We start from the raw sequence: 27,090 nt of genomic DNA on the forward strand, positions 1-27,090 counted from the left end.
TTTTATGTATTGATTTAGTGGCGATTCTCTCCTTCATTGGACCGAATATTCAGAAAAATGTCTGGAAATTAAAATCCAAAAATATATCTCCTTTCATGCATTACATATTGGTGCACCCCACTTTACCATATAGTGGCCTTGTTGTTGGTGGCCTACTACCCTCGTGGGCTCATCAATCACGTGACATCATGTCCACAGGGAACCGAATAACAATAATAACGATAATGTCACTCAATGAATGTCAGTTATATATGAGTTCAGACATCCTCCGGGGGGGGGGGGGGGGGGGGGGGGCGTAGTTGCCGGGCCCAGTCTGCGATGCGGTCCCTTGTGGCAGCTGTAATTCGCATGCTTCTCCTGATAGGTTGGTTGGACTGGAGCTGACCTCCTGTCTGCGCGTCTGCAGTTTCCACAACATCAGTAGTAATCTCAAGGGGATAGAGCTTGGAGATAGGTCTGTCCGTGTGACCCTTAGCTGTTTTTAAGGTTACAGCCCGTACACCGTCGGCACCTCTAATCAGATCTTCCACTACGCCTAGTTTCCACTTCAACCTCTTCTTCTCGCTGTGGATCTGGACAACGTCTCCTATCTTGACGCGTGTTTCACCGCTGCCACCTGTTGCGCCATGGAAGCACCGCAGCGAAGTGAGGTACTCCTGCTTCCAGCGCTGCCAGAAGTGTTGTATAACTAGTGCTACACGAGTAGCATCCCTTCGGAGATTATCATCGTTTGCATAGCTCGGGTCAGTTCGTCCTCATCAGTGTCCGGATGTGGGAGACTGGTAATCCTTCTTCCATACAGTAGATGGGATGGTGTGAGAGGGTCTTCATCATTTATGTCAGGAGAGACATATGTTAGTGGGCGGTCATTAAGGATAGCCTCAATTTCCATGACAACCGTCTGGAGAGTGACTAAGTTGATGGATGCTCGGCCAAGGACTTTCTTCAGCGTCGTCTTCGTGAGGCCGATCAGCCTCTCCCAAAACCCTCCACGGGACTCCCGGAGTCTGAGGCTTGTTAGTGGCGGAGCGTCTGTAGCTCGGTATGGAGCACCGTTCACTTTTTGGCACGTTACGCATTTGTTCAAGACCCTTTTTACTTGGAATCTTCCCGAAGGCACCCAGAATTTCTGGCGTAATGCAGTTAATGTCGAGCTAACGCCAGCATGTAATTGGCGTTCATGCGTGTCACAGATAATGAGGGTCGTCACGTAGTCTTTCTTCGGAAGAAGAACTGGAAACTTGGCGGTTTCAGAAACAGGGGCGTTGTGAATCCTCCCGCCACAGCGAAGTAAGCCATCGTCATCCATGAACAGGCGCAGCTGGCGTGTCAAAGGGGTCCCAGACTTGTCATGGGCGGAAAGCTTTGCTATTTCTTTGGCGTAAGAGTGGCGTTGGCGATCGTGGATCCATGTCCTTTCTGCTTTCGTCAGCTCAGTGACCATCAGAGGTCCGTTTCTGCGGTCAGTGGGGTTCCTGAGGTTATGGACGAACCTCAGTACAAGAGCGGTTACACGTAGAAGTTTCCTCAGTGTGCTGTGTCTAGTGGGATCCATGATCGTGCTGATGCTTGGATTCTCGACTGCTTCAGAGTTGGTTTGCTCTCCTAACACATCAGGTTCTGGGGTAACTTTAGGTTCTTCCTCTGGGATCTCAACAAGAAGGGTGGTGCTTGATTCCCACGTTGGCCAGTCGCATTCTGAAGTTATCCAGGATGGCCATGCAGCCATGCTGTTGATGCTTGGAGCTCTGCTGTGGTTAGACCCCTCGTTAGTAGGTCTGCTGGATTATCGCGTGTGGGGCAGTAACGCCAACTAGATGGCTGAGAGAGACGCTTGATTTCTCTGACTCGGTTACCTACAAACTGCTGAAGTTGCTTATTACTGTGAAGCCAATTGAGCACGATCTGGCTGTCCGACCAGAAGAATGCTTGTAGATCAGGAAAATTCTTCTGCAAAGAGTTAAGCAAGTACTCTGCAAGGTTTGCACCAGCCAGTGCTGCCATCAATTCTAGTCTGGGGAGTGACAGTCCCTTTACTGGAGCGACACGTGACTTCGCCATCACAAAGGAAGTCTGATTGGCCTGCCGTATGTATGCCACAGCTCCGTAGGCTTTCGGGCTAGCATCCACGAACACATGCAGCTTGGTCGTCTCGTTGGCTGACGGATTGCTGAGATAGCATCTAGGAATAGTAAGATTGGTTGATTGTCGGATTTCTTGCGCAATGCTGAGCCAGCGAGTTCGTATCTCCCCATTCAGGGGTTCATCCCAATCTACGTTTAACTTCCAGAGGTCCTGGATAAGGATCTTAGCGCGGATTGAGATGGGGGTGATGAGGCCTAGTGGATCATAGATCTTAGATGACTCCCTTAAGATCTCTCGCTTTGTGACAAGAGTGTCGTCAGGTGCTAGTAATTCTTTACATGCAAGTGTTAGCGTGTCGGTTGAGGTGTCCCACCGTAAGCCTAGAACATTGACACTGTCGCAGTTGGCATCATTCACTCCATCAAGGGCAGCACGATGGAGAAGGGTTGGCTATTGGATGCCCAATACCGTAAGTTGAACTTTGCTTCAGTCATGATACTTCTTGATCCGTCATAGTAACTCGGGGCCTCTTGGTGTGTTTCACAGCCGGTGATGATGTTGTCAACATAGAGATTGTCCCTCATGTCCTGTGCGACTGGTGTCTTATGATTATCAAGGTGTGTTTGAAGGACAGCATTCAGCATAAAGGGGGAGCTCGCAGAGCCGAAAAGGACCGGCTTGAAACGGTAGGTCTGGAACTCAATTTCGGGGTCACCGGGATCGGAGAGCCATAGGAACCGGGTCATGTCGCGGTCAGCTTGGCTGAGACGTACATGGAGGAAAGCTTTTTCTATATCAGTAGAAACTCCAATAGGGTGGGCGCGAAACCGCACTAAAATCGAGCCCATTTCGGCTAGGTAAGGTGAACCGACCTCTAGGCAGTCGTTCAGACTTGGGGTCGAGGGGGCCTGGTGACAACTACAATCAAAGACAATACGAATGGGCGTGGTCGATGACTCCTTTTTTAAATGGTGGTGGGGTATGTAGTGGGCGTGGTCAGACGGGTCAGGGCTGCTAACCTTCTCAATGAACCCTCTGGCCTCTTGTTCCTTGATGATGTCGTCATAACTCTTCATCAAATCTGGTGTCTGGTGAAGTCGTCGTGCGGTAGCCCTTGTGCGTCTCTCGCAGATACTGAAGTTAGTTGGGAGAGGGGCGTGCTCTTCCTTCCATTGAAACCCAGCAATGTATATGCCGTCTTCGTCTCTAGTGATCGAGGTGGCCTGGTAATTAGTCAAGAAGTTCTTCTCAGGGGGGTCAGCATTGGGTGATATGCCCATTGACTCTAGGGACCAAAATTGCTGTAGATCAAATTCATCTTCTTGGTGGGCTGAAATGTGAAATATGTTAGTCACATTGCCCTGCACCCCCCTGGCCCTCACAGGACCAGATAGTAGATAGCCCAATTTGGACTGCATAGCTGTGGGCCCCTCTTACCCTCGGATAATCTTATCTTGTACAATGTCCCAGTAATGGTCAGCACCAATTAACAAGTTGATCTCGAAATTACCACTGGACACTGGGTGTGCTAATTTCAATCCTTTCAGGTGGGGCATGTTACTGACATCTGTGTGATGTTTGCATTGCAGGGGGTGGCTATATGTGGAACAACAAGCACCCGGAGAGGAATCCTATCCCCTTGCTCACTGATTACTTCAACATTTGTAACTTCTAGTCTCCTAAGGGAATGTTCTGTTGCCCCGAAGGCAGACATGGAGATATTCTCCCTTGAAATAGGCTTTGCGCCGAGTTCGTCAGCGAGTTTCTTAGTAATGAAAGAGCGTTGCGCGCCCTCATCGAGAAGTATGTTCACCTCCCTGCTAGTATTCCCAACCCTGACATGGCTTACGGCAATTTTTAGAAGTATTGGATACTCATGGGTGATGCCATAGGGGTGTGCTGGTGCTAATGTGGTATGCACCGACTGGGATTGCTCTGCTTGGGGTGGGGGCTCCTTGTTCCCAGGGTCAGGACCTTGCCCTTTGTCTCTCTCACAAATTGTGGTGTGATGTTTACCTCCACATTGACGGCAGCGAAACTTCGAGGTGCATTTGAAGCTGATATGGGAGGATGAAAGGCAATTATAACAAAGCCTCAGCTTGACAACAATGTCCTTCCTTGCCTTAGGGTCAGAAACGGTGGCGCAGTTATGTGTACTGTGCTTCCCTTTACAGTAAACGCACTGAATGACCTTGGGTTTGCCTTTCCCCTGGTGATGAGGCCCCTTTACCCCGGTAAAGAATGAGGCTGTGGGTGTAGATTCCGACAGGAGGGGGGATCCTGCTTCTAAAACCTTAAGCTCATGCTTAAGAGCTTCCCTCAGACCTTGTATGGTCCATTCCCCCCCTTGTTGTATCCTGGCTAGGTTGCGCTTGGTTTCATTAGGGAGCTTTCCTAAAATAACAGGAATAAGGAGTTCCCCAAAGGAGTCTTGGGACTTGCCGAGGGCTTCTAGTGCTCTTATATTGGTTTCCAATGCATCACAAAAGGGGCGCAAGCTCTCAAGATTGCTTGTGGGATATTGCAGATATAATAGGGCAGTCATATGAGCATTCGTCACTCTGTGTGTTTGCCCAAAACGTTCCTTGAGAGTGGCCAGTGCCTTCACATAATTATCCCCTGAAATTAGGTAGCCCCCAATTGCTAGCTCTGCCTCCCCTGAAACCTGGGCCTTTAGGTAATTAAACTTGTCTACATCAGGCAAGCCTGGCTTGCTGTGAACAGCTACATTAAAGGAATCCCAGAAGGTCATCCACTCCAACGGGTCCCCACTAAAAACGGGCAAGTTCAGCTTTGGGAGACGTGTGCTATAGGAGTTGAAGTTACTTGCTTGGGGAATGAAAGGCTCATTGCTGGGGTGAGTAATCTTTGGGGGCGGGACAACTTGAGTTGTGTTTAAGGGTGGTACGACTTGGGTTGGATCTATATTGGTTGAATTTTGAGACATGGAAGAAGCGCTTTGGGGAGAGGATGTTGAAGCGACAGACGGCGGAACGACGGGGGAGGGAGTATTAACACTCGGTACATTGTCATTGTTAATGATTACACTTAGCTTTGCAATCATATCTGTGATCCCTTCCTGGATCTCCTCCGTTTCCATTATTTCCTCCTCCAAATCTTCAGGCTTCTCAATTTTCGGGGCTATGATCTCATCTAAGTCTCGGAGTTTCCCAGCCTTTGCTTCGAGTTGTTGCGTTGTGTTTTTCGCCGATGCGAGTTCGAGTTCGGTAAACCCGCCATCTTTGGTAAAAAATCTCCTCGGATTTCTTCATTAACTTCGTAAGATGGCTCCTGTGGCCTCGCCGAGAGGCAATTAGACGTTGCAGCTCCTCCATCCTGGTCACGGCACCAATGTATCGGCGTGTTGGGGGATTAAAACTACGGAAAGAGTGCTTGTCTCAATGGGTTTTTAATGAACTGAACAAATCCCTCGTGGGCTCATCAATCACGTGCCATCATGTCCACAGGGAACCCAATAACAATAATAACGATAATGTCAATCAATGAATGTCAGTTATATATGAGTTCAGACACCTACTACCAAATGAATGCAATGAAGAAAAAACAGATTGAAAATGCTAACTTCTAATTTCAAACCAAACCCTTTCATTGATCTATGTTTGGGGTAGAGAGGAATCAAAGAACATCAATTGACTAAAAAATAATCGACGGGAGAGGAGATATAAAGTGAATTGACTCAACTTGAAAGGTTTGGTGAAAAAAAAAACAGTAATGAAAATAATTTGATTGAGCATTTCTTGACATTTCCCCTTTCCCATTATCTTAACCCTTTCACCATGTCTTTGCTATCCAAGCTATGTGAACAGAATTCTATTATTGAAAAAGAACAAGGTTGTTGCTAGTATTATAAAGTTTAAGTATCTTGCCCTAAAAAACCCTTCCCCTCAATAAAAATTCCATTAATGTACATTTGTAAAGCTACATTCTGACAAGCTTTGTTCTTGAGAAGAACAATGGATGAAACAGGATTTCAAAGATGGAATATAGTGTCAGACACAATTTTAGATAAGATGCAATGCTGAAGATTTAATGTACCATTTTAAGTGGTGATTTTCCATCCCCATGGGAATTAATATCTACAAATATACATCCAGTAATGCATTTTATTTTGGTGTTTTGAGAAACCCTGGATCTAACTATTCCAATGAAACAAATCTAAACATCTAAAATAAATGTAATGGGCAAGAGATTTGGAAAGAAAATCCTAAAAAGAAAATATAAGTGAAAGTAATAAATGAAAATTTCTAATTTAAAAATAAAATCTGTTCATTAATTTATTTTTGGTGTAGAGGGAAATAGCAAAGAGCATCAATTGCATAAAAATAGTCAACAGGGAGAAGAAAAAGGAAGAAATATGACTCTTCCTTAAATGTTTGAAAAGAAAATATAATAACAATAATGTGATAATTATATTCAGTACTTTTCTAAAATATCCCCTCTCCCATTATCTTTAGGTTGATAGAAAACTGTTTTCTTTACAGATTTATTATTTTTTTTTATAAGTATCTTGTTCTAAAAAAACCTATGAGTGTGTACTGCTGAATCACATAGTAATAAACTAGTCATTTGCGCCCCCTCCCTTATGGTCCCGCAGAAGTCACGGGTTAATGTGGGGTTTTAGACCACTTTTTCACCAGAATATGTCAATAGGGGTGGTGGTATTGACTGTTTTTGACTCTTAACTTAGAAACAGCCTTTTATTAAAGTTTAATCCCCCACCCTTCCCTGGGACCATGGGTGTGGGGGTATCAAATGACTAGTGAATAAGAACATCCTACTGTTTTCTTCGAGACATGATTTAAAAAAAAATTAAATTAAAAATTAAATTAAATATTAAAATTCTCATGTCTTCCAGTCTTTAGCATTCATCTTGGCCCTCAGGTAGTTCCTGGTTCATAAAAGAGTGAAAACAATTATTTATTATTTCTTTCAAAACAATCTTTTTATCAAGCCATTTATAATCTAACTAATTTTCCACAACTATTTGAAAATAAAATAAACACATGAGATGCAAGATGCAGACAATAACAACAATACATATTTAAAATAGGGTTTTTTTTATCCTCGGTAAGGAAAATTTCTTTTGGTAGTTTGAAAAAGCTGCTGTATCTTCTAAGGATATGTATCTTCTTAGGACTAAGAGCACAGGATATAAAGACAAGAACGGTCTTCTTTAGCAGTATTTCATAAAGGTTAGTCTTTATGAAATATCTCAACACAATCAATCTGCCCTGAAGAAGTCTTATTAAAGACGAATTCCAGTTTTTGTTGTATTTTATTTTATTAAACACAATCAAGAATATAGATAAAACGAAGAATGTCAAAACAAAACTTGTTATGCTCAAATAATTTGATTTCTAAGTTAAGTACTCGCATTCTCAAAGCATACAAAAAGGACAACAAAAAGTCTAATAACTGTCATTTCCTTAATAGACAATACAAATAGTCTTCCGAAACTCAGCTTGCATTGTTTTTTTTTCGTTTTTTTTTGGAACTGAACTGAACTGTTACTTGCTTAAATTTACTAGCTAAAAACAGATAAATCTTGGCGTGAACGAATGTTAGTAGATCTCCTCTAGTTGACTTTATCCTTAAGTCACAAAATATGAGGCAAAATAAATAATCATCGCATAATCGACAAGAACTTTTTCCCTTGCTCCGTGCTTGTATTTAGTCGCCATTTCGGGGCCGAGTGGGGCCTGGGAGTCGCGCGGCTGACTGACTGACTGGCTGGCGAGTGACACCACAGGGTACCCGCGCGATGACCACAAAAACCAAGTCGCATACCTATACCATATTTCTATGCCTATGGGGCTACGCGCGCGGCCTGCGGCCGCGCTTGGCTCCGCTATAATTTTATTCATGTCCTAAAGATTCTATGCTAATAAGCCGAGCATGATTTTTATTGTAAATTTCCTCTTCGCATTATCATGGGGGCAAGACACCGAGAGAGAGGGTAGAAAATCAGCGAAAGATACCTCTTAAGCCTCTTTGAAGCTAGAAACATAATATTTGGTACTCCGCCTGAAGAAGGAAAAAGCCCATTTATATGATTAGGCTGTTTCATTTATGAAAGTTGTTTTACCAGCTTTTAAGCAAAGCGATTCAATCGAATCAAAATGTAAACATATGACCAATGATTGATATTAACATAAAAAAATACTTGCAAAATAGGTTATCTATGACAAGAGTCATCAAACTGTCATGTGACCCATAGTCCCTAATTTGTCAGGTTAAAACGGTTAAAATCGAGAGTCCTCTTGTTTAAAAACTAATTTAAACCACGCAGTGCATGTTGCAGTGCTCCAAAAATGTTAGTGAAAAAAAATGTTAGAAGACCCATTTTCAGCTAATCAGACAGCCTTTGTTACATCAACCGTATGCTAGCTCAAAGGTAAACCCCCGTGAGCCAACTAAGACAATTAATCAATGACAATTAATTTTATAATTTTAAATAGAAGCTTTATACGACCAGAAAGGCGTAATGTGCCATTGAAATTGTTGTGTGTTGTTGTGAACAATAATGCGATAAATTTTAGTGAAGGAAAGAACCAAATACGTCCGATCTTCAAGATTTCTAAGAAATGATCATGTTAATGTGAATGATTTTACAAAGTTTGGCGATCAACTTAGAAACCTTGAGTAAAACAGCCTTCTAACTCAAACACCCAAATGCACTGTTCGGTCGCATTTCTCCTCAGAAGCTCTCTTCCACCATATCTATATTTTTAGTGCGTTTCCTGAAAAAAAAAAATTAAATGAATTCGGCTAGAAAAGTTGCTCACGTTAAATTTTGAAATGTTTCAAAGTTTGTGCTCAAGTACAGGCTTGGGTTTATTATCGTTGAGCTAGGTAGAAAGGTTGATAAGTTATCTCATCCCTGTGAAACGATGAATGAAAATGGCGTCGCATGGAATCGAGGACGCCCGACCGTGGCTTATGCAAATGAGCATCTGTTCCGTAGACTGATTGGGCTCCGCTATAAAAGTAGTTTTGTGTGTGCCAGTGTATATTAAAATCGAATGAAACCGGCTATGGGCGATTATTTTGCCATCCGGTTACACGATTTCTTGTGATTGTTCACGTGTGACATGGTTACGTCATTTGCTTTTCCTAGATACTCGATATAAAAGCACGCGCTGTCTACGATTCTTTCAGTTTTTGCGTCACAGACCCAAATCTCAATGCAAATATATCCTGAAATAAGCAATAATTTGACTACCTGAACAGTCAGATACTTTTTTGAATACTTGTGCGGTCTAGAAAGTTATAGGATTCGTATAGTTTCTCGAATAAAACAAAAGCTTTAATATTTGTCGTAAAAGAATGCTTCCCTAGCAAAATGGCGGATGAGAGCCCGGAAAATGTGACGTCACAATTCAAATTGTCCCATTATCCAATAGAAATCGAAACTTTGGAAGATGAAGTGTCACGTGACAATACACATAAAACCTGATGGCTTCCTCCATCAAAGACTTTCTGGTTTGTTTTGAGTCACAAAGAACTTGTTCTATCTGCTGGAAAAACTGTTGAATCGGCATTCTACCGGTTGTAGTTGAAAGAATGGACTCTGAAGACGATGACTTCTTATATGACGAAGAACCAGAAGATAGTGGCGATGAAAGCCACTCGGAAGAAAACAGCGATTTCGATATCGACTGCGAAGAGCCATCGACACCAAAGCGAGCTCATGTCAATGATGATTTTCACTACGAATGCCTTACTCCTGAAGCTCTAGTTTCCTATATGAACGAAATAATCGACGACGTCAATAATTTCTTTCAAGTGAGTACGGTCTGTTCAGTGCTTATCGCTTGTATACGCTTTAAAATCAGTAAAAATTTTATACCTTTCGGTAACAAATGCTATTTCCCCGTTCGTGTCCACTTTGAATTGGAGCACACTTTTTCACGTTTTTTTTATCTGCTATCTTTCTTTCTTCTGTCTCTTTAGTATGTTTTTCAACTGCCGTTTATTGCTAGAAAACTTGCCAGATTTCTTACTTTTAGGGATTTGGGTTGTTTTCATTCTTAATTCAAAACATTTTGTTTTGTTTTCGATTTGGAAAAAAATAACCTTGTTTAAATTTAGCCATCAAAGGTGTGAGGTCGTTATTAATAATCATGGTTTTCCTATAAAACTGTTCGATTTGTGTCAACAAGTTTGCTTTGCTATTGGTCTAAACATACACGACTCAATCCACATTATTAGAATATTTTGTTATATTTGTGACATCTATATTTCACATGAAGTGAAATATATGATATATGAATATATAATATATGATTCTTGAAACTATTCAAGGCCAAAGTTGAAATTTTAATCACAGTTTTCTTATATACAATAACCTATCCAGTTGGATGGAAATTTTACTTATTTTTAACTAATGTAAAGCTCTTTTTTGTAGATATTTTTAAGATGTCACACACGTAGCAGTCGCACACGTGACATTGTCATGTGTGTGACAAAAACTTCTCTTCCACAAAACCTGATCTAATGTAACCTGTAAGACTGTTTTTATTTTATACAACAAGGCTGCTCTATTGATTTATAATTTGAAATATAAAGCTCATAGATAATCAAATATTTCATTTTTGAAAAAAAATGTATTTCTTGTGTCACATGTGTGACATGATAAATTTCCTAAGTGTAGTTTGACCCCATAAAATAAAGCAAAATTAAAATCCAAAATAATATTCATTCTTAAACACTTCAGTAGGTTCTGCTGCTCATGCTAATTTCATTGGTATATGAAATATTTTAGTTTTGGTCAACTTCCAAGCCATGATACCAAAAGTGATTTATATCAACAATAGCCATACTAAAATAACGTAGTTCCATTAAAAAGTTTTTTTCTTGTGAATATCTTAAAAAAATAGGCATTTTGAGTGCATACTAGCAAAATATAACATCCATAGCTTTGATTGAAATCAATAAATGCAATGTGCAGAAAGTTTTAAAAATTGGGAATACAGGCTCTATTTCCAGAGAATCGCCCAGCATGATAAAAAAAACAATTGTTTTACAGAAACCATACAACAACATACATATATGTAACACCATCTTCTCTCATATCTTGGGTGCTTCTGCTTACAGAAAGCATATTGAATATTCTGTTTATTTATTTTTATTACTATTTTCAAGAGGAATCTTTTCTTATGCTTATTTCTGAATGACCAAGTAGGTTATAGTGTGAAATACCAAACTCAAGCTTATACAGCATTGTTTACTTAAATTTCTAAAAATGGCCATTCAGCTTGCAGGTGTGCTATAAATCCAATGTGGGGTTTTGGAGTATTTTTTCTTTGAATATGTTTGCATGTTGATATAGTTATATTTTGCATACAGTATATTGCTTTATAAGCTGAAAGTTGCGTTATTTTACAAGCAAAAATGTGACCTCATACAAATTTAAATTATAGTCCTTTAGCACCACCTGACATTACAGTAGGATTGACCTGAAGGAAAAATTTGACCATAAAGGTTAAGAATATGAGCATGCAGTATATAAGAGAAGGTTTGGTTGTACCAGAAGACTGAATTTCACCATACAAATTTTAAATTCATTACATGTGAAAATGTGATTTACACTGAATTTTACATGTTTTTCCAGGAAAAAAATTGGATGAGTATTACAAAACAAATAACATACTCCTGTTTTGCAACTCTTCGTATATCTGTAATCATACCTATACAGTAAACCTTTTAGTTTTTCATATTTTACAAGACCAAAAATACAGTAGTCCATGATTTTAATTTCCATTTTCACATCCTATTATGAGCTTTTCTTTTTAGATTAAATGTCAATATTTGAGTTAGCAAGACCATGGTATTTACATTGCTCTTATAACTTTTAAGACTACCCTAGTATTTTATATTGACTGCACAACATATATTGGTAGTAAGTGTTTAAGTAAAAATGTATCATGATGGGGTGGAAGGGGGCAGCTTACCAAGAATGTACAGTTTGAATGCCTCTCATTAAGGGCAGGGGGCTTATACCTCTTGAGATATTTTTTGAGTTTTTTGTTAAAAATAATGCCTACAATGAGACCAGTTGCAATAAAGTGCATTGTTACCAACTGACTTTAGAATGTTTGTGAGAGGTTCTTTTAAAGCTCTCTAGTTGCAATACAAGGGAAACTGTCTTTCAGATGATGAGATAAACATGGGTGACAGTTACTGTGACTATACACACATTGTTTTGTATTGAGATGCAATTCACAATAAACAGTTATATTGACTACACATGTGTACTGGTTTCAAGGGTTCGAAAGCCCTTGAAAGTTCTCGAATTTTAAAACTTGGCTGTAGTTTTGTTCTTTAGGTTACCTGTTTGTAAAGCAGGAAAACAAGTGTCTAGCGTGAAAAGGTTTTTGGCCTTGTTTATGATGTCAAGTTCTGGTTAGAGCAGAAAGACACCAAGGCAGAACAAACATTGTAAAGATGTACAAGATAAATTATGTATAACCCACTTCTAGACAGGATTTGCCTAGATCCTATGCGGATTGTACAGTGAAAGGAAGTGTTCTTCGCCAAGTTCAAGCTCTTGCTGATGACGGTGAAGACCGTGAGGATGAGAGATTGTAATCTCCTGGTGCTGGTTTGTGGAAAAAGCTGAGCAAGCTCAGAAGACAATCTTCATGGATTTTAACTACATGGGGGGTGGCGAATGGTCCTAGATATATTGAATTCTACGATTTTAGAGGTTCGACTTTTCCCTCTCAGATCTTTAGAAAAACAAGATCTCATGTTCTCTGATTTTCGAAAAGGCCTTTTCGCTACCTTGGAACTATATCTCTGATTGAACATTTGCTTCTCCTTACAAGCTAGACAGCTTGGGTGCGTTCCTCTTACAGCAAATACTGCAGCTGGCCTGGAAGAGTTGTCTCTGAAAACTGTGGAAGCTCGTTAAGATGCTGTTGACATTCTCTCATGGTCAAGTAAAATTTGAAAGAGGCTTCTCTGTAAATTGCCAATTGATGGTTGAAAACCTAAATAAAGAAGCTTAAAAAGTTGTTCGCAATCGTTACAGCTATCGGTGGGCTTGCTTACAAGATATACTGTAGTAAGGCTCTAGATGTGGCAAGTCAAGGGAGAAGACAATACACCCAATATCATAAAGACTAGAGAAGGGCTATGGAGAAGATTATTGACCAATGTTTTGACCAGATAAACCCCTTCAGACTGTTTCTGATATCACTGGGGGTCCTGTATTTAAAATTACAAAACATTTAATAATTAGAATTGAAAATTGAGCGTAGGGTTACAATTAAAAGATTACTAATCTCCCTTTAAGATAGACATGTTTTTTGCCCTTGCAGACAGTACCACAATTTGCTATTGGTTACGCTGACACTGTCAATTTGGTTCTTATAGCTCCCAAGACCAATAGCCAGGATATTACTCAGTCACTTTAAGTGGGACAAAGAAAAGCTACTAGAAAGGTTGGTAATCACTCAACAGATCAGTAGTGTGTGAGCCCCAGGGGGGGGGGGGGGGTCTTTTACTCAGTCACTTTAAGTGGGACAAAGAAAGGCTACTAGAAAGGTTGGTAATCATTCAACAGATCAGTAGTGTGTGAGCCCCAGGGGGGGTTCTTTTACTTAAATGGGACAAAAAATCTAACCCCAAAACATACCTCTTACCAAAAAAATAACCCTAAAAAATACCAATTAAAAAATTCTTATTTAAACATTCTTTTAATGCCATTCATCAACTACACATCTTGAAGTTTAAAAATGTATTGTCACCCTTGCAGTTTTATAAAAAATAGTTTTTTAAAAGAAACTGAAGGAAAAATAACAACAGTATATAACAAAACGACAAACTGTACCTACTTAGGCATAGATTTAGACAACCTAAAATCCTTGCTCGGATCCTGACTTGGCATTTATGCAAATGCATGGCTTGTGTGTATACCAGAAAATATTATTATCAAAGCTTTTAAATAAAAAACTTGGCCTAACTGTAGGGTTGCTACTTTAGAAAAAAGTACCTTGCGTTTGTAGAACCTAAAAAAATACCATGTTTTTTATTTTCAATAGGCTTTCCCTCAAAGACCCTAAAAAATACAAAACCTCGGATTTCAACCCCTAAAAAATATGACGTTCACCCCTCCCCCCCCCCCCCAATTTATCAGGAGTATCCCCCAGGAACAGTAGTCTAGTGGATACATACTCAACATATCAGTAGAGTGTTAGCATTCATTTATACCCAGTAGTCTAGTGTTTCATACTCACATATCAGTAGAGTGTGAGCATTCATTTATACCCAGTAGTCTTGTGGTTACATACATTACATATCAGTAGAGTGTGAGCATTCATTTATACCGGGTAGTCGAGTGGTTACATACTTTACATATCAGTAGAGTGTGAGCATTCATTTATACCCAGTAGTCTAGTGTTTTCATACTCAACATATCAGTAGAGTGTGAGGATTCATTTATACCCAGTAGTCTTGTGGTTACATACTTTACATATCAGTAGAGTGTGAGCATTCATTTATACCCAGTAGTCTCGTGGTTACATACTCAACATATCAGTAGAGTGTGAGCATTCATTTATACCCAGTAGTCTTGTGGTTACATACATTACATATCAGTAGAGTGTGAGCATTCATTTATACCCGGTAGTCGAGTGGTTACATACTTTACATATCAGTAGAGTGTGAGCATTCATTTATACCCAGTAGTCTAGTGTTTTCATACTCAACATATCAGTAGAGTGTGAGCATTCATTTATACCCAGTAGTCTAGTGGATACATACTTTACATATCAGTAGAGTGTGAGCATTCATTTATACCCAGTAGTCTAGTTTTTTAATACTTTACATATCAGTAGAGTGTGAGCATTCATTTATACCCAGTAGTCTAGTGTTTTCATACTCAACATATCAGTAGAGTGTGAGCATTCATTTATACCCAGTAGTCTAGTGTTTTCATACTCAACATATCAGTAGAGTGTGAGCATTCATTTATACCCAGTAGTCTAGTGTTTTCATAATCAACATATCATTAGAGTGTGAGCATTCATTTATACCCAGTAGTCTAGTGGATACATACTCAACATATCAGTAGTGTGAGCATTCATTTATATCCAGTAGTCGGGTGTTTTCATACTTTACATATCAGTAGAGTGTGAGCATTCATTTATACCCAGTAGTCTAGTGTTTTCATACTCAACATATCAGTAGAGTGTGAGCATTCATTTATACTCAGTAGTCTCGTGTTTACATACTTTACATATCAGTAGAGTGTGAGCATTCATTTATACCCAGTAGTCTAGTGTTTTCATACTCAACATATCAGTAGAGTGTGAGCATTCATTTATACCCAGTAGTCTAGTGGATACATACTCAACATATCAGTAGAGTGTGAGCATTCATTTATACCCAGTAGTCTAGTGTTTTCATACTCAACATATCAGTAGAGTGTGAGCATTCATTTATACCCGGTAGTCTAGTGTTTTCATACTCAACATATCAGTAGAGTGTGAGCATTCATTTATACCCAGTAGTCTCGTGGTTACATACTCAACATATCAGTAGAGTGTGAGCATTCATTTATACCCAGTAGTCTTGTGGTTACATACATTACATATCAGTAGAGTGTGAGCATTCATTTATACCCGGTAGTCGAGTGGTTACATACTTTACATATCAGTAGAGTGTGAGCATTCATTTATACCCAGTAGTCTAGTGTTTTCATACTCAACATATCAGTAGAGTGTGAGCATTCATTTATACCCAGTAGTCTAGTGGATACATACTTTACATATCAGTAGAGTGTGAGCATTCATTTATACCCAGTAGTCTAGTTTTTTAATACTTTACATATCAGTAGAGTGTGAGCATTCATTTATACCCAGTAGTCTAGTGTTTTCATACTCAACATATCAGTAGAGTGTGAGCATTCATTTATACCCAGTAGTCTAGTGTTTTCATACTCAACATATCAGTAGAGTGTGAGCATTCATTTATACCCAGTAGTCTAGTGTTTTCATAATCAACATATCATTAGAGTGTGAGCATTCATTTATACCCAGTAGTCTAGTGGATACATACTCAACATATCAGTAGTGTGAGCATTCATTTATATCCAGTAGTCGGGTGTTTTCATACTTTACATATCAGTAGAGTGTGAGCATTCATTTATACCCAGTAGTCTAGTGTTTTCATACTCAACATATCAGTAGAGTGTGAGCATTCATTTATACTCAGTAGTCTCGTGTTTACATACTTTACATATCAGTAGAGTGTGAGCATTCATTTATACCCAGTAGTCTAGTGGATACATACTCAACATATCAGTAGAGTGTGAGCATTCATTTATACCCAGTAGTCTAGTGTTTTCATACTCAACATATCAGTAGAGTGTGAGCATTCATTTATACCCAGTAGTCTAGTGGATACATACTCAACATATCAGTAGAGTGTGAGCATTCATTTATACCCAGTAGTCTAGTGTTTTCATACTCAACATATCAGTAGAGTGTGAGCATTCATTTATACCCGGTAGTCTAGTGTTTTCATACTCAACATATCAGTAGAGTGTGAGCATTCATTTATACCCAGTAGTCTCGTGGTTACATACTCAACATATCAGTAGAGTGTGAGCATTCATTTATACCCAGTAGTCTTGTGGTTACATACATTACATATCAGTAGAGTGTGAGCATTCATTTATACCCGGTAGTCGAGTGGTTACATACTTTACATATCAGTAGAGTGTGAGCATTCATTTATACCCGGTAGTCTAGTGTTTTCATACTCAACATATCATTAGAGTGTGAGCATTCATTTATACCCAGTAGTCTAGTGTTTTCATACTCAACATATCAGTAGAGTGTGAGCATTCATTTATATCCAGTAGTCGGGTGTTTTCATACTTTACATATCAGTAGAGTGTGAGCATTCATTTATACCCAGTAGTCTAGTGTTTTCATACTCAACATATCAGTAGAGTGTGAGCATTCATTTATACTCAGTAGTCTCGTGTTTACATACTTTACATATCAGTAGAGCGTGAGCATTCATTTATACCCAGTAGTCTAGTGTTTTCACCCAGTAGTCTAGTGTTTTCATACTCAACATATCATTAGAGTGTGAGCATTCATTTATACCCAGTAGTCTCGTGGTTACATACTTTACATATCAGTAGTTTACATACAGTGTTTACATACAGTATAGCTATGGAACCAAAAACCTTCAAAGACCTACAACCAATGTCAAAGTGAGTATTCTCTTTCAAACATCTTCACCATCCAATGAATGCTAATATACTTGTATTTTGCTATATTCTCTGTTTGTTGTTACTTTGTCTGTTTTGTTTGCTGCTGCAGATTTTGGCAAAACATATGGTTTAGTAATTATATTGATTGTTGTAATTATTCAAATTAAGAACCTTAAAAAAATAGGCTAGTGTGGAGATCCAAACATTGGGAAGCAGCCAACAGCTCCCTACATACTTCCATTGAAGAAAGAATGAATAAATATTGCAATTGATTTTGTTTGATTTAGATATTACAGTGGGGATCAAGACCGACTGTTTGCAGAAGCACATATTGTCAGTCCCTTAGCACATGGCAGACGGGGCGCATGTACAAGCTCTAGGGTGTGTACTGTCAATAATTTTGGCTCTCAGTGATTTTGACAAAATATATGAATATGTGTGATTTCTGCATATAAACTTTCTATTGAAAATGGGGTTGCATTCATAGAATGCATGTGTCTTAACCCTATGCTTGGGAACATTTGAAAAATTGTTTATGACTTGCAGGCATGTAGATTCTGTCATGTATATGTACCTTGTTGATGCAGTCCAGGTTACAATATGTCAATTCTCCAATCTTTATTAAAATAATGTGTTATGTATGGATAATGCATGAAATACAATTTGTGATTGTGTTTATGTGTTTATTAATCTGAAAGACAGGGTTGTGTGTTTAATGGGAGTTACACAGAATACAGATCTAATTGGCTGTTCAATTCATATTTCAGGCTACAAGATCTCAACCTGTTGACATTCTGTGTAATATATGCTTCTGCCCAATACCGGTTGCTGTAAGTTACTTTTAGTGTTGTTGTTTTATCTCTCAAATCAAGCCCAATCCACAAATGTTATTGAATAGAAGAGTTGCTCTATAGTTAGTGGACATGGTCCATTCCAAGTCCAAAACATTGAGGGGAGGGGGATCTGTTTCCTCAGTAGCAGAAAATGTAGTATTTGGAGAAGAGGAGTCTGGCGCTGCAGACTACTGAAAGATGTGCATATTGCTGATTATAAATATTGATGAACTTTTCTTTTATTTCACAGAATTTTACTGGATTAGAGTGTGGAGACAGATTCTGTCAAAGATGCTGGAAAGAGTATCTCACCACAAAAATTATAGATGAGCATGTAGGAGAGGTACACAGTCAAACGCTACATACATTTTGGTGTTACAAATCATGTGCAGTAGATCAAACATTTTTGTTATTTGTGCACTGATAAGAAGTGTGCTGTAAACAAAGTACAAAAACCGCCATTCCTGCATTGCAAAATAAAAATAATGTTTTTAAAAAGCAGCAGTTAACACTTATGAGGTACATAATCTTATAAAGTACTCTACTAATATACAGCACATACTCAACAACAATCTGCATAGTGTAACCCAGGGGTGTAGCAGCCAACGCCAGCCAACAGACACAGGAGGAATGCCTCGTGAATAATCCCAACCCCCTTTGAGAAATCCTGGCAACTCCCCTCTGAACCCTCTAATGGTTATCTCAAGTAGAATCTAAATAATGTTATTAATGTACCAATAACTATTTTTAGAGGACAGCATACAGTATATATGTAGTAGTGTGTGGCATTTTTTGATATGGCTACTGATTATTTTATAGAACATTTCTTGTCCTGCCACAAAATGTGATATTTTAGTGGATGAAGCATTTGTGGGGTAAGTAACGTCGAATGCTACCATAAGTTTCACATGCTAACATAAGTTACACATGCTACCATAAGTTACTAATACTGTAAGTACTGATATGTCTGTTGATTGGTGATAAGTGATAACTGTCATCACTGTCTGTACAGTCTATAGTACCACTGTCATCACTGTCTGTACAGTCTATAGTACCACTGTCATCACTGTCTGTACAGTCTATAGTACCACTGTCATCACTGTCTGTACAGTCTATAGTACCACTGTCATCACTGTACAGTCTATAGTACCACTGTCATCACTGTACAGTCTATAGTACCACTGTCATCACTGTCTGTACAGTCTATAGTACCACTGTCACCACTGTCTGTACAGTCTATAGTACCACTGCCATCATCTTGGCAACAGCTGTATCACAATGTACTCTACTTGTTTGATAAACTTACTTGTATTTAAGGTTACGGAACAGTTTCGCGACATGGTCCCGGAAAAAAATGATAACGCGCGCACAATTTACCCAAACTATACAAACGAGTTATCAAATTAATCATTATAGAATGAAGAATCTACCTATGTTTGTTATTTATTGCTTTAAAGGAAACTTTTTTAAAAAATGGCAGTAGAACTTAAAACGATATAGGTGTCTTTGGAAGAATTTAGGTACCATACCCCATGAGTAAAAACTGACGGCAAATATCTTATTTAATCAGCACATGCTTTTTAACAATAGTGTGTCTTCGATTTCTGATATCTAGTTTCATTCAAAAGTAATTATATTTCAATATTACAGTATTCAAATTCCAGCCATATCCGGCGATCAAATTCCGATAACTTTCGATGGATTTAGAATTTTAATGGCTGTACACACACTTTTGTTAGCGAGGTATTGCTCTATCTACCTGCCAAATTTTATGCAATTCCGGGCAATCTATATGGTACATAAATTCAAAAGTTTAGCGTGTTTTGGTCGATTTTTTGTTTTGCCGTAATGCGCTTCTAAAGATTCCTTGATGCTTAATCCCTTTTCCGGATTATAACACTTCACACCTAATCCCAACACGCACGTTAGCCGATAGGGTTCGACCGCTGCTGTGTTGCGTTTCTAAAGAAAACAAACGCTTATCAAGTGTTACACGCGCTTTTGACAAGAGCAACAAACTAGGAAATCGTAGACATAGGCAAAGAAAAAAGCCAAACACGCGGGAAGACTCAGACTTCTCAGACTAAGACTTCTCTGGATAATCGTCGCTATCGCTATCATAGCCAGCATTGCACGGAGTATCTTTCTCGTTCTCGCAGAAACTCCGTCGTTCGCGTTCTTTTGATTATAACACGGGCAACAAGTTTGTTTTAGGGGCTTGGGGACTTCTCTTTTATCCGTTTCTTTGGTCCAGTCTTGGCTTTTCTACCTTCCCAATGATTCTTCTATATATACTAAAAATGATCGAAAATTGCAGAACAGAGTAACCGAAGTGTGAGCGCGAGCGCCGAAGAAACAAATCACAACACTCATGACGCGTTGCTCGGTAACGGGCAAATTCGAGTAAGTTCCCGGATGAGCGTTCGCTAATGATAACAGGATTAAAAGATTAAAACGCGAAATGTGTCATGTCATAAATTCTCCTAAAAACGTTTTTCGCGTATATTTTCTAAAATAGAATCGCTACCGTTAATATGATTCCAGAATATGGTAGTATTTAATGTAGGGATTCAGTTAATGTAAAAATCGTATTTTCAATATTTCTGTCCACACGAAACTGTTCCGTAACCTTAATAACTTGCTTTACTGTTACAATTTTTTTTCCTTATTTCGTGTAGTAACATATGTTTTATATGCTTAAAGTTTATTTATGGTTATTTACAGGCAGATCATTGCAGATCCAAAAGTTAAATCCCAATATCATCACTTGATTGCTAACAGTTTTGTTGTGGTAAGTACAGTGCAAGAACTGTACTCTATACACGAAAGATATTTTAGATTCTATCTGTACTTGATTGTTATCAACTGAAAAATTGTAGCTTTACAATACTGGTATTGCCTTGTTCAACAGATCGTTTTTAAAAGGCTGCAAATGAGATGTTCTGTACATTTTAGTATCAAGAAAAGTCGACTTGAATCACTGAGATTCAATCCACCATACAATAAAAATGTTTTATTTTGACGCTAGAGTATAAAATAATGCATATCAGATAATAATACTTTAAAAAACCAGATTCCAATATTCAAAGTAACCCATCAAGCAAGCGCATCCAAAATGCCTCAGCCTGGCGGGCTCTATCTGATCTAAACGGGCGTACTATAATGGACTTCACAGTTTAAGTATAGAAAATGCTGTAGTGTTTCTTGCAGTCAAATTCCCCCTCCTCTGTGTTTTGGATCAGCTGTGGCCCACCAGCCTGTGGCCCACCAGCCTGTGGCATTTTGGATGCACGCGTAACATCGTGAAAACGGTCTAATAACAATGCCTTTTCACCTTTTTTGTAAACCAATAGGCTGATATAAAATAAGCCATCGTCTTGTCCTGGGTATTGAACAATGCCTTTTCATCTTTTTCGTAGAGCAATAGGCTCATGAAGTGGTGCCCTGGCCCAGATTGTGACAATGCTATCAAAGCAAATTATCACGATGCCCTTCCAGTCACTTGTCTGTGTGGGTTTACCTTCTGGTAAGTAATACATACAGTCTGATTTTACAACCAGTCCCCCAGTCTGTGTGGGTTTATCTTCTGGTAAGTAATACATACAGTCTGATTTTACAACCAGTCACCCAGTCTGTGTGGGTTTACCTTCTGGTAAGTAATACATACAGTCTGATTTTACAACCAGTCACCCAGTCTGTGTGGGTTTACCTTCTGGTAAGTAATACATACAGTCTGATTTTACAACCAGTCACCCAGTCTGTGTGGGTTTATCTTCTGGTAAGTAATACATACAGTCTGATTTTACAACCAGTCACCCAGTCTGTGTGGGTTTACCTTCTGGTAAGTAATACATACAGTCTGATTTTACAACCAGTCACCCAGTCTGTGTGGGTTTACCTTCTGGTAAGTAATACATACAGTCTGATTTTACAACCAGTCACCCAGTCTGTGTGGGTTTACCTTCTGGTAAGTAATACATACAGTCTGATTTTACAACCAGTCACCCAGTCTGTGTGGGTTTACCTTCTTGTATGTAAGTAATTCACTCTGATTTTACAAAATATATATTTGGAAAACTCTTTATATTACTTCATTTGCAGTTTTGGTTGTTCGGAACCTGTACATGAGCCTGTAAAATGCGTTGTAAGTATTATTTTAGTACTGAATTCCGTTTGTTAGATTATTTTGTAACATTTCTGATGTGCGGATGGTTCTGATAGAGTATCCTATCCAGATTTATAGTGAAGCGAAGTACTGTAAGATATTATCCAATTTTATATCTGGGGAATTTTTATGTTTTTCAGTGGCTTAAAAAGTGGATAAAGAAGACAAATGACGATAGTGAAACGTCAAACTGGATCTCGGCAAACACCAAGGAATGTCCTAAGTGTCATGTGACTATTGAGAAGAACGGAGGGTGTAATCACATGGTGTGCAGAAACACAGCCTGTAAGGTAAGGCAGATAACCAGTCTGCTTGTCTGACCAGCCATAAATCCTTCTCTTTTGCCTGTGGGCCCTTTTTTCTGCAACAACAAACCTAGTGCTGCATAATAATGGGGCCGGTGCAGGCACCCTAGAATAGCTGGGAAGCTAACCAAGCTAGGCTGCACTTAAACATGGGGCAACTTCCTTCTAGGCTGAAGATCTGTGTGTGTGTGTTTGTGTGTGTCTGTCTGCCTTGTCTCTCTGCGTGTGTGAATGTCCATCCACCTTTCTGTCTTCTAGTGTGTGTCCATCGATCTTAGTGACTGTCTGCGTAATCACAATTTTTCCTTCTATTTGACAAGGGCGGCAAAGGCTCCCTAATGTTCTATTATAACTGACATGTTGTTTGCTGCCCTCAGGCCGACTTCTGCTGGGTGTGTCTTGGACCATGGGAACCGCATGGCTCAAGTTGGTAAGCTACTGTACTCCGACACCCCTGCAAAGATGTAATCGACCTACTGTACACAGTATGTCCACAAGTGGAACTGCACAAACATTGGACAATTATAAAGCACTTCCCATAAAAAGCCTGCAACACTCCTTACATTCACACACCTACTTACACTACTTGTTGTGAACTCTGCTGAACAGTAACATTTCTCACAAATCTCGGGTTCGATGTGCAGTGTGGATGGGTCCAAAAGTTTGTGGGATTCTTGTAAGAATTTGCATTCCCTCACACCAAATTCCGTGTTTTGAAAGCTAAATTCGTTGTTGTGCGACCTCGGCAAATCCAAGATCTTTGTCTCAAGATCTTTGGGAATAGCGCGTAGTCAATTAAACTTTGGAGGCGGGCCTATTTAAACCATACGCAACAGCAAACTTAGAGTAGCAAGACATGCAAGCAGTCGTGATCGGAATCTCCTGCAAGAAAATGGAACCAGCAGGAACTATGAGAGGGTTCATTTCACTCAAGGCTCACCTATATCCACTGTTACCAAGTTCTTTGATTGCCTTATTTTATTGCGCTTCCCTGCAAACAACTTGGTGCGCGAATTACGCTGTGAATTATTTTACCGTTTTATTGTCTTTGTAAATCTTAAAATTATGATTAGAACGATTTAATAATGATTGAATATGACGAAGAGTTTTCTGATAAAAATCTGACCACCCCGAAAGAACAAAAAAGATTTTTTTAATGCTTTTGCAGTATCTCCGACGTTTATTGTCGGATTTGGCTACAAATAAAGTCTGACTTATGGATTAATGACATACCAGAGTGATCTAGCTTATGCTTTATAGTTTTGTCTACAAATACCACGTCTATTGAAAACCGAAAGTGGACCTTCGGCCGTTGTGTGTGTGTTGGGGGGGGGGGATGGTGCGTTCGCACCCCCCCCCCCCCCCCCCCCCTTCTGTGTACGGGCCTGTTGGTTTTGTGTTTTTTTAACATTTGTAGTTGGGTATTTGTAGACGATCTCGAGTATACTAGTGAGAAAAGTCATTTTGAATCGTCAATAAGAAAAACCGTTTGGAAATATTTTCAGAATTTGTGCTTTCTGTTTTCTTAGGTACAGCTGCAATCGATACGACGAGAAAGAGGCACAAGCTGCAAGAGACGCTCAAAGTGTGAGTTACTCAAATGTCTAAAAGAAATACTAAACAACTTTATACCTGTATTCAACATATTTATACCTGTTTTCAGTCACCATAGTCCACCATATGCCTTTCGTTTACTGCCCTGACTGTTGGACGCCAATCATGATATTCGATCGACCTTCTAAATTGCCGTCACCGAAAACATACCGATAAACACAAAGCCAGCAATTAAATAAAGTTCGAATTTTTACTTGGCTTTGCATTATTGTTGATTTTGTGTGTGATCTCTTTTCTGCCTTTTTACGCCTGATGCATTTCGGGGCTTTCTCATTGGTTATCGGGCGTCTAATGGTCACCATAACCGCGAAATGGCTTTCGTTACCAAAAACAGCCGCAACTCAGTAACAAAAAACACAAGGTGCACGTGTGAATGAAAACGGGAGTAAGTTATTATCTGAAGTAATCTCTGTACAACAAATAAGGGACCTGTCGAGACACTGCCTTTCTGTCGGTTCATATGAGTTTGTTTGGGTGTTTGCAGCGGTCCCGGTCAGCTCTTGAGCGCTATCTGTTCTACTGTAACCGGTTTATGAACCACGCCCAGAGTGCAAAGTTCGAGAGCAAGCTGTACTCGCAGGTCAAGCAGAAGATGGAGGAGATGCAGCAGCATAACATGTCATGGATCGAGGTGAATACGCTCTCCTATTCACTCTTGGTAGAATAACATGCCATGAATGGTTAATACACTCTCTTATTTACTCTTGGTAAAATAACTTGTCATGGATCGAGGCGAATAAACTCTCTTATTTACTCTTGGTAGAATAACATGTCATGAAACAATGTAAATACACTCTCTTATTCACTCTTGGTAGAATAACATGTCATGAAACAATGTGAATACACTCTCTTATTCACTCTTGGTAGAATAACATGTCATGAAACAATGTGAATACACTCTCTTATTCACTCTTGGTAGAATAACATGTCATGAAACAATGTGAATACACTCTCTTATTTACTCTTGGTAGAATAACATGTCATGAAACAATGTGAATACACTCTTTTATTCAGTCTTGGCAAAAGAACATTTTTAGATCGAGCTGAATCTTATCCACTCCGTATAATCCTCTGTCTCGTCGCGTAGGTCCAGTTCCTGAGGAAGGCTGTTGATGTGTTGTGTCTGTGCCGTAACACGCTCAAGTATACATATGTATTCGCCTTCTACCTCAAGAGGAACAACCAGTCTGTCATCTTCGAGGTAACATGTACAACACAGCCATCACCCAAGGCTCTAAACCATAAACATGACAAAAAAATGGTTTGGGGAAATAAAAACAAATATTTAACAGTTCTATTTAAATGTATTACATGATGTGACGGAGTTGTATGGGAGAACTTTGCGTTGAAGTTATCGTAATTTTCTGTTGCTATAATGTGAAGTATGGTTATTGTGTTTTTGTACAGGATAACCAGAAGGATTTAGAAATGGCGACAGAGACGCTTTCCGAGTACCTTGAAAGAGACATCACCTCGGAGGGCTTGTCGAACATCAAGCAGATCGTACAAGACAAATACAGGTTGGTGCAGATCGTACAAGACAAATACAGGTTGGTCCAGATCGTACAAGACAAATACAGGTTGGTCCAGATCGTATAAGACAAATACAGGTTGGTGCAGATCGTACAAGACAAATACAGGTTGGTGCAGATCGTACAAGTCAAATATAGGCTGGTGCAGAAGGTCCGCTGGGCCAACGTGCGTGACGCATGGAGCCTTTAAGACCTCCGCTGGTCTGACTTGTTATTTCCAAGTGTAAACATTGGTTGCTGAAATAGTTATTGCTCTTTGCATTATCTTCTGTAGGTATTGCGAAGCGAGGAGGAAGGCTTTGCTAGACCACGTCTACGAAGGCTACGATACAGACATCTGGGAATACGTGGACTATGATTAACCTGAATCACTAACGAAAGCGACCCCCACCCCACCCTCCCTGGGGTCTGCCATGTCTCTATTTGTGGGCAGGATCTCAGGGCAGGGCTTGTACATACTGCGATAGCTATGGACTTGGCGTTGTCAAGCCTCGATAACCCCTCTGTAGATAAGAATGTTTCGTTACTTGGTGCTGTGTGGTAGTCGCTTTAAAGGACATCTGTGCGCGGGGCCTCACATTGAGGCAACAAATGTTTGCTTCCTGTCTTCAAGTCGTTGGTACAAAGCTGTTATTTGTTGTGTTGTATTGATATGTTGTAAATAAATAAACCGCATTAATGTTACTGGCGTGACAACTAATTTCTTTAAAAAAAGTTAAAATAAGCGATTCGTCATTATAGGTTTCGCGCTCCCTGTTGTCGGTCATATGACGTTACCAGGGCTGTGACTATCCACGAGTGAAGTCATTGACGATATTTGAAACTAATGGAATGAACACTATGTGACTGGGTATTGTGCCGAGCTAATGTGGTGGCGTGATTGGCCCCTACACATTCTTCACGTTCTTCTTTGCCCGATTATGTCATTAACTATAAAATAGCCGAATTCCTTGTTGCGCGACTGCCTTGAATTCTAAACCAATTCCCTTGCTGTTTGCAGTCAAATGGTTTATGACCCGACAGTAAAACGGTTGACTAAGCGCCGTTCCCAAACATAACAAGCAAGTTGGATTCGCCGAGTTACCGCAATAGCGAATTTGGCTATAATCCAGATACTGATTGCGTTTCGAGTGCTGCTCTAAGAAACTTAAAACAAAGCAGTCATTTTTTTTATTGCGCATATCACCTCCCTGCGCATACACCTATTTCAAATAACGTTGTCAGCGCAAATGGCAGTGCTTCTATCCAAAACTACCAAGGGACTCCTCATATTTTACTGAAAGCAGACAACGTTAATTGAATA

At 39.5% G+C, this 27,090-nt stretch overlaps 2 protein-coding genes across 3 annotated transcripts; one reads left to right on the forward strand and one right to left on the reverse strand.

Annotated features, from left to right (window-relative positions):
• Positions 1-1,375: 1,375 nt before the first annotated feature.
• On the reverse strand, positions 1,376-5,615 carry LOC116615313. Of its 2 annotated transcripts, XM_048728058.1 has the most exons (3): positions 4,102-5,615; positions 3,105-3,415; positions 2,862-3,003 (listed from the first exon to the last, which is right to left on the reverse strand). In XM_048728058.1, the coding sequence occupies exons 1-3, from the start codon at positions 5,183-5,185 to the stop codon at positions 2,881-2,883; spliced, it is 1,518 nt and encodes a 505-aa protein (XP_048584015.1). In that variant the 5' UTR covers positions 5,186-5,615; the 3' UTR covers positions 2,862-2,880. The 2 variants fall into 2 exon arrangements, with proteins under 2 accessions (XP_032232749.2, XP_048584015.1); XM_032376858.2 differs by having other exon boundaries at positions 1,376-3,415.
• Positions 5,616-9,534: 3,919 nt separating this feature from the next.
• Positions 9,535-26,471, forward strand: LOC5508079 (E3 ubiquitin-protein ligase arih1). Its single transcript, XM_048727530.1, has 16 exons — positions 9,535-9,891; positions 13,486-13,553; positions 17,626-17,719; positions 18,106-18,168; positions 18,422-18,514; positions 18,991-19,046; positions 20,896-20,962; positions 21,591-21,697; positions 22,273-22,315; positions 22,477-22,626; positions 23,019-23,071; positions 24,171-24,228; positions 24,740-24,886; positions 25,343-25,456; positions 25,663-25,775; positions 26,062-26,471. The coding sequence occupies exons 1-16, from the start codon at positions 9,670-9,672 to the stop codon at positions 26,147-26,149; spliced, it is 1,536 nt and encodes a 511-aa protein (XP_048583487.1). The 5' UTR covers positions 9,535-9,669; the 3' UTR covers positions 26,150-26,471.
• Positions 26,472-27,090: the final 619 nt, after the last annotated feature.

This window comes from Nematostella vectensis, chromosome 5, assembly GCF_932526225.1.
Source record: "Nematostella vectensis chromosome 5, jaNemVect1.1, whole genome shotgun sequence".
In the NCBI taxonomy this organism is placed as follows: domain Eukaryota; kingdom Metazoa; phylum Cnidaria; class Anthozoa; order Actiniaria; family Edwardsiidae; genus Nematostella; species Nematostella vectensis.